Below are 14,084 nucleotides of genomic sequence, written 5' to 3'. Positions count from 1 at the left end.
GGGAATTTTTAAAATTAATATATTGTTAAGATTTGTCCCTATGAGCTGTGTGTCACTATCAAACATTTATTTTGCTTGAGCCATGGTATTTAATTATGTGAACATATCACAGTTTATTCATCTACTGTCTGATGGGATGCTGGTTATTACTAGGTTCTGTCTATTTTAATCAGAGTTTCTTTGAACATTCTCATGTATGTCTTCTTGTACATATATGAGAATTTCTCTTGGTAATATACCTGGGAGTAATGTTGTTGGATTGTGGGGTATCGCAGATGTCAGCTTTAAGAGGTAATGCTAAACTGTTTTCTAAAGAGGTTATTCCAATATATCTTCTCAACAGCAATGCCAGAGCAATCCTGGGAGTCCATATCCTCTTTAGCCCACAGAATGGTTTCTCAGTACAGCTTGTCAATGAAGGATCAGACTATCTGAGTAGTAAATCCAAGTTCTGACTCTTGATCAAGTTAATGTAAAAATATAACTTTCAAACATTGGTGATTTTGATCTCCACCTAAATCTAGCAGTACTACAGTAAGATCCTCTTTCTTGCAGCATTGAAGCCTTGAAAGCAATATGGCCGAAGGGATACAAATGTCACATGGATGTTTGGGCTAGAACGTTTTAAAGATCTGTGTCAATCCCTGATTCTAGGAACAGGCCATTTTCAAATATTTGTGTCTGGACCTTTACATAGATACCTGAAATTATAATTAGTTATTTCAAAGCATTTTTATCTTTGTCCTTTAAAAACCAACCAATGAAACTCCTTTAAACCCTTGAGTGGCACTGAGGTGAGATTAACTAAAAGATTAGGATGCTTAAGTGATTTTTATAGGTTTTTCATTCATGAAGTTATAACTCTCAATAATATTTTCAGCTTTATGTATCTCTCAGGCATGGCTCTTTCTCCAGTACATCTTGAGCATCTCAGCCATAAATAATTGGAGGGTTAGGTGCATAGTAGGCAGCTGAGAAAGGTGAGGGTATTGCTTTCTTAACCCGAGGCTTCAAAATAGTCCCAAGCCTGGCATTGCATTTTAATTTTTCACTATGCCAAAGCCCTTTCTCTCTCTCTCTCTCTCTCTCTCTCTCTGTGTGTGTGTGTGTGTGTGTGTGTGTGTGTGTGTGTGTGTGTGCGCGCGCCTTTGCAGTTGCCTTACATCTCTGTTGCCTGTGCTGACTTCTGGAGTATGGTCAATTATAGGGCATATAAAATGAACAGTTGAACTCATAACAAGGAAATCTCAGTTTCTTTCAAGTGTTCTGGTTAGGAAAAAAAGGCACTTGAAATCCTCTGTGAGGATCTGCTGTCATGCATGGTAAGCATAGCGTTTCGGCTGCATTCAAGGCTTTATGTCTTCATTAAAGAGGGTTTTTAAGTGAAATAGAGAGAGGCATTTGGGAAAGGTTGGCTCCTAATTTGTTTGTGCAACTCACATGGGCCAGGTTCTTTGAAGGGCATTGGAACAGCTTCATCAGAAATTAATGGATTTGTAGGCTGCACAGGGTATGTAACTTCCAACGGGTGAGTAGCGGCTTCAGAGGGTGCAGTTTTGTAACCAGAGGCAGAATGATCCTATTGTAGAAAGAAGGAATCATGACCAATCCAGTGGACTTGTGAGTACCATTGGAATATAGATTTTTATGTTAGTCATTTTTCATCTGCCAGCATATGAGATCCAGTGCCAGGCACCTGGCTAGATGGTGCTGGGGTAGCTCTTTTAGCTCTGCCAAACATATGGTGTGCATTCAGAAAGAAGTCTGCGAGGTCAGCCTGCATCCTTGCTACTCCATGGTAGTCACCACATGTGTAAATAACTTGCTGCTCACCTGCTTTTCTGGGGAAAGTTCATTATAGGCAGAGCTGATGTTAGGGTGTGTGAGAGACCCGTAAGCAAACATTGAGCCCCAAAGTGTCATTGCCCATGTTCAGAGGCAGTGCTGGGTCCAGCTGTTCTGGGACAGCCTTTCTACCTTCAGCTCACTGAGTTTGGATTTATTGCAGCTTTGCCTGTTTAATAGTCTTCTGTGCCCAGCACAAAGTAGGTGCTTGAAAAGAGTGATGTAACTGAATGAATCATTCAATCTCTCTCTTCTTCTAGCCCTTGTGCCTCCAGTGCTAAAGGGAAGAGAGATTTTCCTACTTCTCCACCTCATCTTCTACCTTCTATCTGAGAACTTCCTCACTCGGCTTCAGGCACTTGCCTTCAGCCAGTGCACAGACCATACAGATGCCTCCTTCTTCCCTTCAGGTATTTGCACTTGCCTGTCCTCAGCTGACTGTCCCTTCCTCAGAGCAGTCTTTTCTGACCACATTGTCTCACGTAGCTCCCTCTTTTATTCCCTCCCATGGTAGTGATAGATGATTACTTGCTAATTGCCTGTCTTCTCTCCTAGAATGTAAGCCTCCCAAAGGCACTACCTTGTCCAGCTTGCTTACTATTACACTATGAAATACCCTGTGGCCACATAGGGTATACATGTTCATATTTGTTGAATAATTGAATGAATTCTGCAGAGAAATAAGCTTTAAATGCTTGAGGATCTGGATTGTTTAAAGCTCCCAGCTAGATCGGCTTCTTCAAATAGGTTTTATCTTGACAACCCAGTTGCTGCTGCCTGCAATGTTGTGTTGAGAAGGATTCTGTGGCTGGGCATTATTGGTTGTGTGCTGTGTGCTTGCCTCTCTCTCTCAGTTGTGTGTTTGCGTAGCATCTTGTAGTGCAGATTTTTCTTTCTCCTTGGAGAGTTTCCTTGCCTGCACTGTGCTTCCAAAGACTCTGCAAGGTACCTTTGAAAAAAGAAGCCATAGGTAGCAGAAGCAAATAGGAAACTAAATGTTCAGGAGATTCCAACAAAAGCAGAAATTGGCCCTATGCCTCTTCCCATTCCTCGTTCTGAGTACTGTGGGTTGACATCACTCTAGGATTAAAGGAGAACACTCTTGCTTAAACACCAATATCTGAAACACCAGGGGGGAAAAAGGCTTACAGTACATGACTGGCCAAGGAAATTGCTTTTTGAATAAATGCTTCCATCTCTGAAGTTTGCTTCATCACAAACCTCCCTTTCAGAAGGAGTTTCATTTCATTTCTCGGTGAGCATGTTTTTAGAAACAAGAGGCCTGCGGAAATCAAACTGGCAGAGATCTCTAGTCCCTTTTGCCTCACCAGTTTTCTACCCACTGAAAAACCAGAAGGGTTCAGATATGATGGCGCCTGGGGTGAGGTGTGGGTGATCAGTGATTATATCCTGAGAACTGCCCTGAGATGCAATTTTCCCCTCAGAAGAGGTTTTCCAGCAGGGCCCTCCGGGCTTAGAGGTCGATCCCTGTTTGCAGTGTTAGTTTTGCTTTCTGCTGTCTTACCACCCATGTTTTCAACTATGTTAACTAAAAGATGTTCCCGGGAATTTATAGAGTGGATCAGGAGAGCACTAGACATACAGCAAAGTTGTTTGGATGAGACATACAGTTTGCTGCATATCTGGATCCACTAGTGGGTCGAGTGTTTGTATGTCTCATCCAAACAAATACCACTCTGAATTATCCATGTTACATTGGTTGAGTGATTTAAGTTCCTTGCTTTATCTGGAAAATGGGGATGATGAGCTAGCATAGCCAGTATATTGGGAGGAAAAGTGTAATTTAGTGACGTATTTGACCAATGCTTATGAAAACCTACTACAGTAGTCCCCTCTTATCTCTAGTTTCACTTTTCACAGCTTACCATAGTCTGAAACTACTAAATGAAAAATTCTAGAAATAATTCCTAAGTTTTCATTACACAACATTCTGAGCCATGTGACAAAATTGCACGCTGTCCCACTCTGTCCTGCCCTGGATGTGGATCCTCCCTTTTCCCAGTGTACCCATGTTGTCTACACTACCTGCCTGTTAGTAACTGAGTAGCCATCTCTGTTACCAAGTTGATTGTCGTGGAACCACAGAGCTTATGCCCAAGTAACCCTTCATTTTCCTTAATAACAGCCCCAAAGCACAGGAGTAGTGATGATGGCAATTCAGATATGCCAAAAAGAGGGTATAAGATGTTTAAGAGAAAAGGTGAAAGTTCCTGACTTAATAAGAAAATAAAACAAATTATATGATAAAATTGCTGGTCGGGTGCGGTGGCTCACACCTACAATCCCAGAACTTTGGGAGACCAAGGCAGGCAGATCACGAGGTCAGGAGTTTGAGACCAGCCTGGCCAACATGGTGAAACCCCATCTCTACAAACACTAGCCAGGTGTGGTGGCTCACTCCCATAGTCCCAGCTACTGAGAAGGGTGAGGCAGGAAAATCCCTTGTACCCAGGAGACAGAGGTTGCAGTGAGCCAAGATCGTGCCACTGCACTCCAGCCTGGGTGACAGAGCAAGACTCCATCTCGAAAAAAAAAAAAAAAGAAATTGCTAAGATCCTCGGAAAGCAGGGATCTTCTGTTTGTGCAATTGTAAACAGTGCATTGTTACAATTGTTCTGTTTTATTCTTAGTTGTTAATCTCTTAAGAGATTAACCTGTACCTGTACCTGGATTTATACATTCAACTTTATCATAGGTATGTGTATGTGTAGGAGAAAACAGAGAGCATACATAGCGTTCGTACTATCCGTAGTTTCAGGCATCCACTGGGAGAAGAAGGGGGATTCCTATACTGGTATCAGATACAGCAAGCTGAGAGGATATGAAGATAGATGTTACTCTGATTGGGCAATGTGGGAATTAGACGACAGGAAGATTTTGTTTTTACCAGGTTTGATATTGTTTAGGGCTTACTATTATTTGAAAAGCAAAGAACTACTGGGCGAGTGCAAATGATTTCTCTACTGAACCCTGGGAGTCAGGCTCTTGACACAGTGGGATTTTCGTCTGACATATCAGACCCAACTGTTAGGCAAGATCATTCCGATCCCTTACAAAGTTGAGAAGAAAATCATAGCAATGGGGTGTCCTAAGAATATCAACCCATTAGTAGCTCCTCACAGCCCAGTTCTAGGCTCCTGTTCTTCAGCTGTCCTGATGTTGTGTTGTAAGAAAGTTCTAGGCCAAGTACAGTGGTGCATGCCTATAATGCCAGCACTTTAGGAGGTGGAAGTGGCTGGATCACTTGAGCCTGGGAGGTTGAGGCTGCAGTTAGCTGGCCACTGCACTCCTGATAGAGTGAGACCTTGTCTCCAAAAAAAAAAAAAAAAAATTACCTCTAAATGGTGGCCAGTCGGGCAGCAGTGTTGCAGACCCAGGAGGCACTGTCTGGGGTTGTTTTACTCAAATACACATTTGAAGATAGAATTACTGATGGTCTCCCTGACAAGAAGTGACTCCTTTGATGTTTTAATTGAAATCAACTCTGCTCAGGACCTGGAGCTGCAGTTGCTCTTTGCTGAGATGCTCCTGACAAGCTTTCAATGGAAAACCGTGAACTTTCATGTCTAATCAATTCCAGTGATTTTTTTTTAATGGCGTGGGTGTACTCTAACAAACCTGAAATGCCCACCTTGGTTCATGGAGGTTTTATAGGATACATAGCATGCTCCAAAGACCATTCATAGTACAGTTGGTGGAGTAATATCTGGTCCAAATTATGATGCTAGCAAAGTCTCATTTGCTGCTTTGGCAATCGGCTTGACAATGTGATACTTCAATGTATAATTGGATAAGCAATTGGGTTCTGTTATAGTACAGTGGTTTGGCATAATTATTTTCCAGCACTGTGATTTTCTAGTTAATACATACTTTTGGGGGTTACAAATTCTTAAACATCAACACTCTATACTCCTTGAAAATGGGATGCCACTAATTAATATAAGAGCTTATTTCAGCGTTTTGGCCCCACAGGCAGCACTAAAAATCCTTGCTTTTACTCAAGCAAGTTATGCTTAAGTCAAAGCTTTGGCAACTAATCAAATGATTAATGCTCCATTGATTACTTGAATTTCTATTCAGGAAAGGAGGAGGAACTGGGCTTTTGAACTTTCACAGTGAATAGAAGGACCCAAAGGTAATTTGTTTGCACATAGACATCTCACAATCTAGTGCTTAGTCCAAGGCTCCAGCTCACAGGATCCCTCACATGGAGAAGGGAGGCAATGAACATATTTTTATACTAAGTAATATTCAAAGAACTTCACTGTCCTAAGGTAGCACAAGTGACAGGCAGAGGTTTATAGTCCAAGACCATTTTCTGCCTCAAGTGAAAGCAACTGGTGATTCATTGGGCTACCAAGAAAGTCCAACGTGGGTGCCAGTCTGCTCAGTAGCCAGCACATAGACAAAGGAAGCTCTGTGTCTGGCAGGAAACATGTACTGAAAGGATAGGGGCAGGGAGGTGCTAGAAGCATGAAAGCATCCAGAATCATGAAATATGACTCAATCAGAATGGTCCAGGAAGGCTTCTCAGGAACTTTGGGAAGTGAATGATGGAAGATAGGTAGAATGGATACTGGGCAAAAATGGAGTTTTTGCACACTGGTTCAGAGCAATCTTGGCAGGGAAGCCAGGATCTCTGTGTGCTTTACAGACAAGCACCAGGGAGAAAGCTGCTAGATGAGAAGGTCCACCTATAGTGAAAGGTCAAGTCCTCTCGCTTAGTGGCCATGACACTAACTAGCCTATAGGGCAAATGAGCCCCCTCTCCTCATCCATGCTGTCCCCACTCCCAATCTTTCTTTTCTGATTGCTGCCATCACTTTCTCCCTTTAATTCATTATCCTTCCAGGACATTCTTTATGAGCAATTATTCTAGTCCTTTTACTGCCTTGCCTCTGATCCTTTCATATCTTCTCATCACACCAAAAATAAAATCCAAACTTCTCAGCCGTGCCCACAGGGTACAAATGATCTGCCATCCCCCCAAGTCCTCTGTCTCACTCTTCCAGCCTGTTACCCAACCACCACACTTCCTTGAAGGTCTGCACTTGCTGTTCTTTCTGCTTGAAATATTCCTTCCTGCCCCTTTACTTAAATACTCATTATTCACATCTCTTAAATGCTACCTCTTCAGTGAAGCCTTCCTTTAGAAGCCTGCCCTATCCAAAATTCTACCATCCCCTATACCATCTTTTGACGGAGCTCTTATAACATAAAATTATTTTGACTCCTATGCATCCATAAAAAATGAAGCTTTCTAGAACTCAGCCCAGTAGAAACTGCCACCCACAAGTGTTAAAGGCCAATGCATCACCCTCACATCTTGAGTCACCCTTTCCCACCTCAGTTGTACTTCCTTCCCCAAGGGCCATTTCTCAAGCTGTTAATGCCATATTTTCACGCCATCTCATTTCATATATTTCTAAAATTGATTCTTATTTTTAACTTAAGTTTACTTTAAAAGGAGACTTGACATGATTTGTCATAAATGAGAGATACCCCTAAAAATAAATATGATCTAAACAAAACAATCTTATTATATTCTAGCCAGTCTGGATGGCTCTTCTCTTTCTCTTGGAGGTGCTGTTGGTACCTTATCAAGGACATACTAGTACCACTGAGACTTTATTCTTGATCAGTAAGATGGACTGAAGGATCATTGAAAAGGGAATTAGTTTATCTCAGTAAGATTCAAAGCTGTTTGCAGCTTTGCATTTGTAGGACCGGAGACCATCTGTTAGACCCCTGTCATGGGTGCATATTCCATCTTTAAACAATGGAATGTTAAGGCTTCTCAGAGTGGCAAATTTCAGCTCTCTTGCTAACTCTGATACATGTTAGTAGCTGCCTAGAAGCCAGGTCAGGATTCATCAGGGAACAGTGCTGTAATTAGTTGGTGAAGCTGACCATGGGTACAAGTTGCCTTGCTAGGGAACTGGTACACATATCATGTGTTTAATGAAGCTGTTCCCATTGCCCAGAATTATCCTTTCTTCAAAATCTCATTATCATCTTTTAAGCCCAGTCCAAGTCCTTGATTTTTAAAAGTCAATCTCAGACCCCAATTCCAGCAAGAATTATTTTCTCTCTCCCTGCCCCAGATACTCCAAGAACACTTTGATGGAACTTCTAGTTCAGTAGTTAGGCCAGTATTAAATTATCTATGCACGAATCTGTCTGCCCTATTGAGTGGTGAACCTGAGGAGGTAAAGATCTTGGGCTTATTTATCTTCATTATCTTTCATAAGTCCTAGAACAGAGCCTGTAATATATCACGTGTTCATCAAATCTTGGTTGAATAGAAAGTAATAACAGAGGATCAGATCTTAAAAAAAAAAAAAAAACAGTTATTTTCCTTTTGAGACTTTATATAAACCCCTGTGTAAACAGAACCATCAACCCATAAGAAATGGTTTATTTAAGCTCTCTACTTCTGTATGTTGTTTTATTAAAGTAATAATGAAATATGTTATTTTATAAAAAATCCAAATTTATATTCAGCCATTTGCTTCTGTAAGAAGAGCATTAAATTAGTTTTCCCCCTTTTGAAGACAATTGGCATTTTACTCCAGGTTAGTTCCAAATTCTGAAAAACATTTAAATTATTGTGAACCATTCCTCCTACTGCATTCCATTACAGAGCTCTAAAAATGTCAATAGCAAAGGCAGTTTGAGCAGTACAGCAGGGAATTAATCATTACCCCATATACCTTGTGATAACACACTCAGTGCACAGGAGGGAGCACAATGTCAAAATCGACACATATCAGTTCTTCAATCAGAAATCCTGTTAACACTACCTTCCCCAAAATCCATTTCTAGCAGATAAAGTGGGATGACTGAAGAGAGATTTTTTTTTTTAAATCTCTTTTCAAAGCTGTGCAGAAATAGAATTTGCTTGGAGAGGCCATCACAGACTTCAATCTGTTGAATGTGAATGAAGAGTTTGGTTCAAGTTTTTGCAAACTTTGTCACTTTGGCATGCACTTTCCTCTAAAGAACAAAGCTTCTGTGAAAACCGTTTTAACTACTATTGTTGCATCAGAAGGAAACCAGTATGTAATACATCAGTGTGGGTGTTGAGCATTTTCAGAGCAAGCAGAGTCACATTTAACTTATGTGACTTACGTGCAGAAAGGAGAGATGGAGAACTATAGTGCACTGAATCCCAGACACAGTCAGTTGGAAGTGTGGTTATTTTATGTACTACTAAGAAAGAAAAACACTGCCAATTAAATTATGACATACTGTTGGTTATAGGACATGTTTTGATTTCAAAGTTGTTAAAATATGAAAAAATGTTTTAGAACTGGTGAACTAAGGAATTAAAATAAATAGTGCGGGTTGATTTACACTGCATTCCATGCAATAATAATAAGCCCTAGAGTGCACAAATAATGGCCTTGAATGTTATCTTCCTGCTTATGGTCTCCTCTGTTTTTTCCAGGATTCACAGCCAGGCAACTTTGGGAACAACCTAGTTACCAAATGCAAGCCAAGTTCTTCCTGTGATACTTTTTTAAGGGGTCTGCTAGGTTGAGTTGCCAAATAAAATACAAGAAGCCCAGTTAAATTTGTATTTCATGTAAACAACAAATAATTGTTCAGTACAAGGATATCTCAATACTGTATGAGACATCCTGATCCTAAAACAAGTCACTGAGTGCCCTGTATTTTTATGTGCTATATCTGGAAATCTGGCAACCATACTCCTGGGGTATTGACTGCCTTTGACCTCCACCCTATTCTTTTATCATAGGTCCTTAGCTTTTACTGTGAGAAGCCTCAATTAATACCTTATTCCATACAACAACTCTGAGGATTCGGGATTAGTGAGGGTCATTTTAGAGCTGAAGCAGCTACATTTCCTCCCCAGATTTGGGTGTCTCATTATAATAAGTTGGTTGGGATCTGAATTCTCATCATAACTCTTAATCCTTCTACCAAGTAGTTAGGTCCAAAAGATACAGATCATTGGGGAACCATGGAGATGCAAAATACTTTTATTCCTAGAAACAACCTCTGTGGAGTTTTTAGTGCTTGCTGTCATTAGGTCAGTGTTATTTAGCCTAAAAATAATGCTAATGACTGACAGCAGTAGCAGCAGGGACTATTAAATATGACTTAACCATGTGTCAGGCATGGCACTGTTCACTCTTCTTTTCCCTACTCCCATTTTACAAAGGGGAAAACTGAGGCACAAAGAGGTTAAAGGAACTTGTTCTTCTCATTGTTCAAGCTCAGACCTAACTCCTGCCTTCTTGGAGAGCCATTTTTGGATGATCCATGGATAACCTCTTTCCCTCCATCACTCTTTATCATAATGTTTCTTTGTGAAACCAAGGTGATACTTAAAAGCCTTTGCAATGGAGCTAGCTCTATCCAGCACCCTTCCCATTTTGTAATCCCAGCTCACTAAGAATCAGCCTTTTGGTGTCTACCCTCCCTACCTGGGTGCCCCAGGAGAACAATAAAGGAGTCTGTCTGGTTCAGCGTTCCAGTGCTAGGTCTGTCCCTCTGGAAGGCTTATCGGAAGTGAAACTCCTCTGTTAAAGTTCACCCACGGCAAACAATGCCTTTTGGATAAACTACTATTTAAGATCATTAGGGCTTTCTCTCTGTTAGCCAGGCAAGAATTTGTAGCCACCAGGTTCTTTGGTTGCTTTAGGGAAACGGAACTTTACTCCAAACTGTAGCATTTTTAATCTTCAAGTCACCTGGGTGGATCTTCTGGGACACAAGTCTTGCCTCCCACGGCCTTTCCCAGGCTCCCTATTTCTGCGGAGATTAAAAACATTCAAAGGCTCCTGAAGTGCATCTGCATCTTAGTGTTGCTAAGACAAGCCTTGTAGGCCAGACATCCCATGGACAGAGCATAAATAGAAGAAAAGCAGTTCTAGGGCAAGGTTTGCAAAGGACAGCAGTGGTACCGTTGATAGTCTCAGAAGCAATGTGCTTAAAGGCGAACGTATTCTTTCTATATGTGTGTGGGCTCTAGCTCTATCTATACACTTCTCCCAAAAGCAGTGATTCTCAACAATAAGGGCACCTTAGAATTAACTGGAAAGTTTTGTTTTAAATACCCAAAGCCAAGCTGCCCCAGACCAATTAAATCAGAATCCCTGGGGTGGGTTACATTTTTTTAAAGCTTGCTAGATGATTACAATGGGCAACCAGGGTTGAGCGCCGCTGTTCTAAACAGAACCACATGCTTCCATCTGGGGCTTTTAGGAGGGAAATCTCATAACTTTTAAAAGCTATGTACAACAGTTTTTGCAAAGATGATTAGTTTTTGTTTTATTTATTTCCTGTTTCCCAAAAAACAACTTCCAAGGGTTGGCACAATGTTGCCATCTGTAAAGCATATGACAATAACAGACGGTCGCCTAATAACCAGGAAGGCATAAACATTCACAGGCTCTAAATTATTTGGATTCATCTGGTATGATCTGTGTTGATGAGGCCACTTAATGCTTGATTTCCGTGTCTTCCAATGGCAGTAGCAGAAGTGGGAAGGCCATATTTCCTGGGCTTTGCGTGTCTCTTTGTCATCCTATTGAATTGTTATAAGATGGATTTATAACAGACCTCAAGGTAGTATCAAAATGAAAATTAGTTCTTGAGTAGAAGAATAGCAATCCCGTTTGACTTGCCTGTAGCAACTGCGGCCTGTTTGCCTCTGCAAGAAAGGAAATGACTTCTTAATGTGGTTTTCTTCCACTAAGGAGAATTAAATCTACATGGCAAAATGTAAAACCAGCGTGCTGGCAGCCAAATTCTGAAGGGAAGATCTATGACCCTCATAAACGTATCTGTGGCCTGGTTATATGCTAATGAACCTCATTTAGGCTCAAACTTACCAGGAGTGGAAATATAGCTCAGCTGGAGTGCAAGGCTATGGTTTCCTCACTGTTTTGCCTTCTGTATCAACGTTGAGCTGCAATAAATGGGGAAATTTCTCCATCTGCTGCAAGCTGCCAGGGTAGAGGCCTCTAGGTTAAATTTAGAGTTTGGGGCCTGAGATAGCAAAAGTCATTATATTAGTTGATAGACTTTTTGCTGGGTTGGCAAAATTATTTTTAAAGGATCAACTTTTAAAAAGTCGACATTTTAATATCTGTTAAGTTGACCTTTTACAAAAGGGAATGGAACAGTATCTGTGGAATGGTCTTTAGGGACACTGTAGATCCTTCAGGATAAATAAAAAGGAAAAAGTTGTTGGGGATAATACTGGCAACTACCACTACCTACTGGCAACTACCACTACCTAGCTGGGTGATCTTTGGACCAGGGTATGAACTTCCTTAGAACTCAGTTTCCTCCACAGTAACATGGGGTTAAGTAGCATCAGTTTTATGAGTTCTTGTAAGGATTTAACGAAATAATGTATATCAAAGAAATAATGTGCACCTTTCACATCATAAATGCTAGCTATCATTGGTGCTATTAAATTGTCTCAATCCCAAATGACTTTTAACACATAACACAAAATACTACACTTTGCATTCCCATGAAGAATGAACGGATAACCTGCAGCATTTTACAATGTATAGAGCCACACACAGGAACAAGAAATTTAGTTAATGAAATTGAATCATAATAGGAGGTTAAGGGAGAAAATTGAGCTTTTCTAAGGAAGAGCATTCTGAGAACATCCTCTGTGATAGAATTGCAGTTGTATTTACTCTATATGTAAATCTGAGACATACACACAATTTTTTAAAATAAATATACCTGTAATCTGAGGAGGAATTTAAAATGATTCAAGTGTTAATTTTGAGACCAATTGTTAATTTTTTGTAAGTTGTTTTCTCATGTAATCTCTTTTGCTGTTTCCCTACTTGAAGCCTCTTTTACTAGAAATACTTCTTACTTACTCAGTTCTCATGGCCCTTGTGTTATTATCATAAATTTGGTTCACTGAACAAAACTGCTCAGAGCTCATGTAAGAGAGTCTGAACCAAAGAGAGTAAGAGATAAACCACAGCCCACCTTGAAGGAGGGATTATGGGTTGGTGGCAAACTCAATGCCTTCAAACTCCAGGAAGTAAAATAAATGAATGGTGCCTATTAAATATAAGAAAATTAGAAGAGTGTGGGGGAGATTATGGGAATGGCAAATGCACCCCATTCCCCCACTTCATCCCAATCTGTGACCACCTGTATTAGTCCATTCTTACAGTGCTATAAGGAACTACCCGAGGCTGGGTAATTTATAAGGAACAGCAGTTTAATTGGCTGATGGTTTCTCAGGCTGTACAGAAAGCATGGCTGGGGAGACCTCAGGAAATTTCCAATCATGGTGGAAGGGCATAGCTGGAGCAGGAGGAAGACAGAGTGAAGGGAGGTGCTATATACTTTTAAACAATAAGATCCCCCAATAACTCACTGTCATGAGAACAGCACCAATGGGAAATTCTGCCTTGATGGTCCAATCACTTGCTACCAGGTCCTGCCTCCAACACTGGGGAGTCTAATTTGACATGAGATGTGGGCAAGGACACAGACCTATATCATATCATCACCCCTCTCAACCTCAGTAGATGATTACAAGAAGGCAAATGATCCGATTGTTTAAATGTGGATTCTTGTGTAAAGCCTCTCCATTTGCAAGTTTTGGCAATTGAAACAATTAAAAGATGATACACCTACCAGCCTCTAATTTGCAAATTGTGTTCAGTCTCCCCCAGTCCCCCGAAATTTCTTTAAGGAGATCCCAAGGGCCCATGAAAGAGCCTCTTCCATTTTTTTTTCTCCAAAGCTCCAGAAACATGACAAGGAAGAGGAGGACTCCCCAGTCTCTTGGAGATCAGAGGAGGAAATGGCAGAAGAAGCTGCGGCTCTGCGGGTCTACTTTCAGTGACACAGGTAAAGACTGCATTTTATCATCACCCAGACCCTCCCATGGGCCTCAGGAAAGAGGCTACACTCTCAGAATGGGGATGCACAAAAACACCTTCACCAGCATCCTTGGGTGGTGGCTGCAAGCTGCAGGGGAGAAAACCCTGGCCTTTGAGTACTGTATTCCCAGCCTCCCAGTCTCTTCCACCTGCCTCTTCACACCCTTCTTCCAAGCCAGTGCCCCCACCCTACCACCACCTTTCTCCAGTCTTTCTTGTGGTGGTGCTCCTCCAGAATCCAATGTTCACAAAGCAGACCTTCTGTCATGCACAACTTTTTGTTTAAAAGGTCAGCCCTACCTTAAGGTGTGACAA

General features: G+C 41.1%; 1 protein-coding gene across 1 annotated transcript in view; it reads left to right on the top strand.

Annotated features, from left to right (window-relative positions):
• FHIT (fragile histidine triad diadenosine triphosphatase) overlaps window positions 1-14,084 on the top strand; it is an 854,985-nt gene that overhangs the window by 838,325 nt on the left and 2,576 nt on the right. The window contains exon 6 of the mRNA XM_033210298.1: window positions 13,631-13,737. Coding sequence (XP_033066189.1) covers window positions 13,631-13,732 — 102 coding nt within the window. The 3' untranslated portion in view covers window positions 13,733-13,737. The remainder of the gene's footprint in view (window positions 1-13,630; window positions 13,738-14,084) is intronic.

The sequence above is a fragment of the Trachypithecus francoisi genome, unplaced genomic scaffold, assembly GCF_009764315.1.
Source record: "Trachypithecus francoisi isolate TF-2019V2 unplaced genomic scaffold, Tfra_2.0 Lachesis_group0, whole genome shotgun sequence".
Classification (NCBI taxonomy): Eukaryota; Metazoa; Chordata; class Mammalia; order Primates; family Cercopithecidae; genus Trachypithecus; species Trachypithecus francoisi.
The sequence above is the reverse complement of the archived record's forward strand: the minus strand, read 5'-3'. Positions and strand labels throughout refer to the sequence as shown.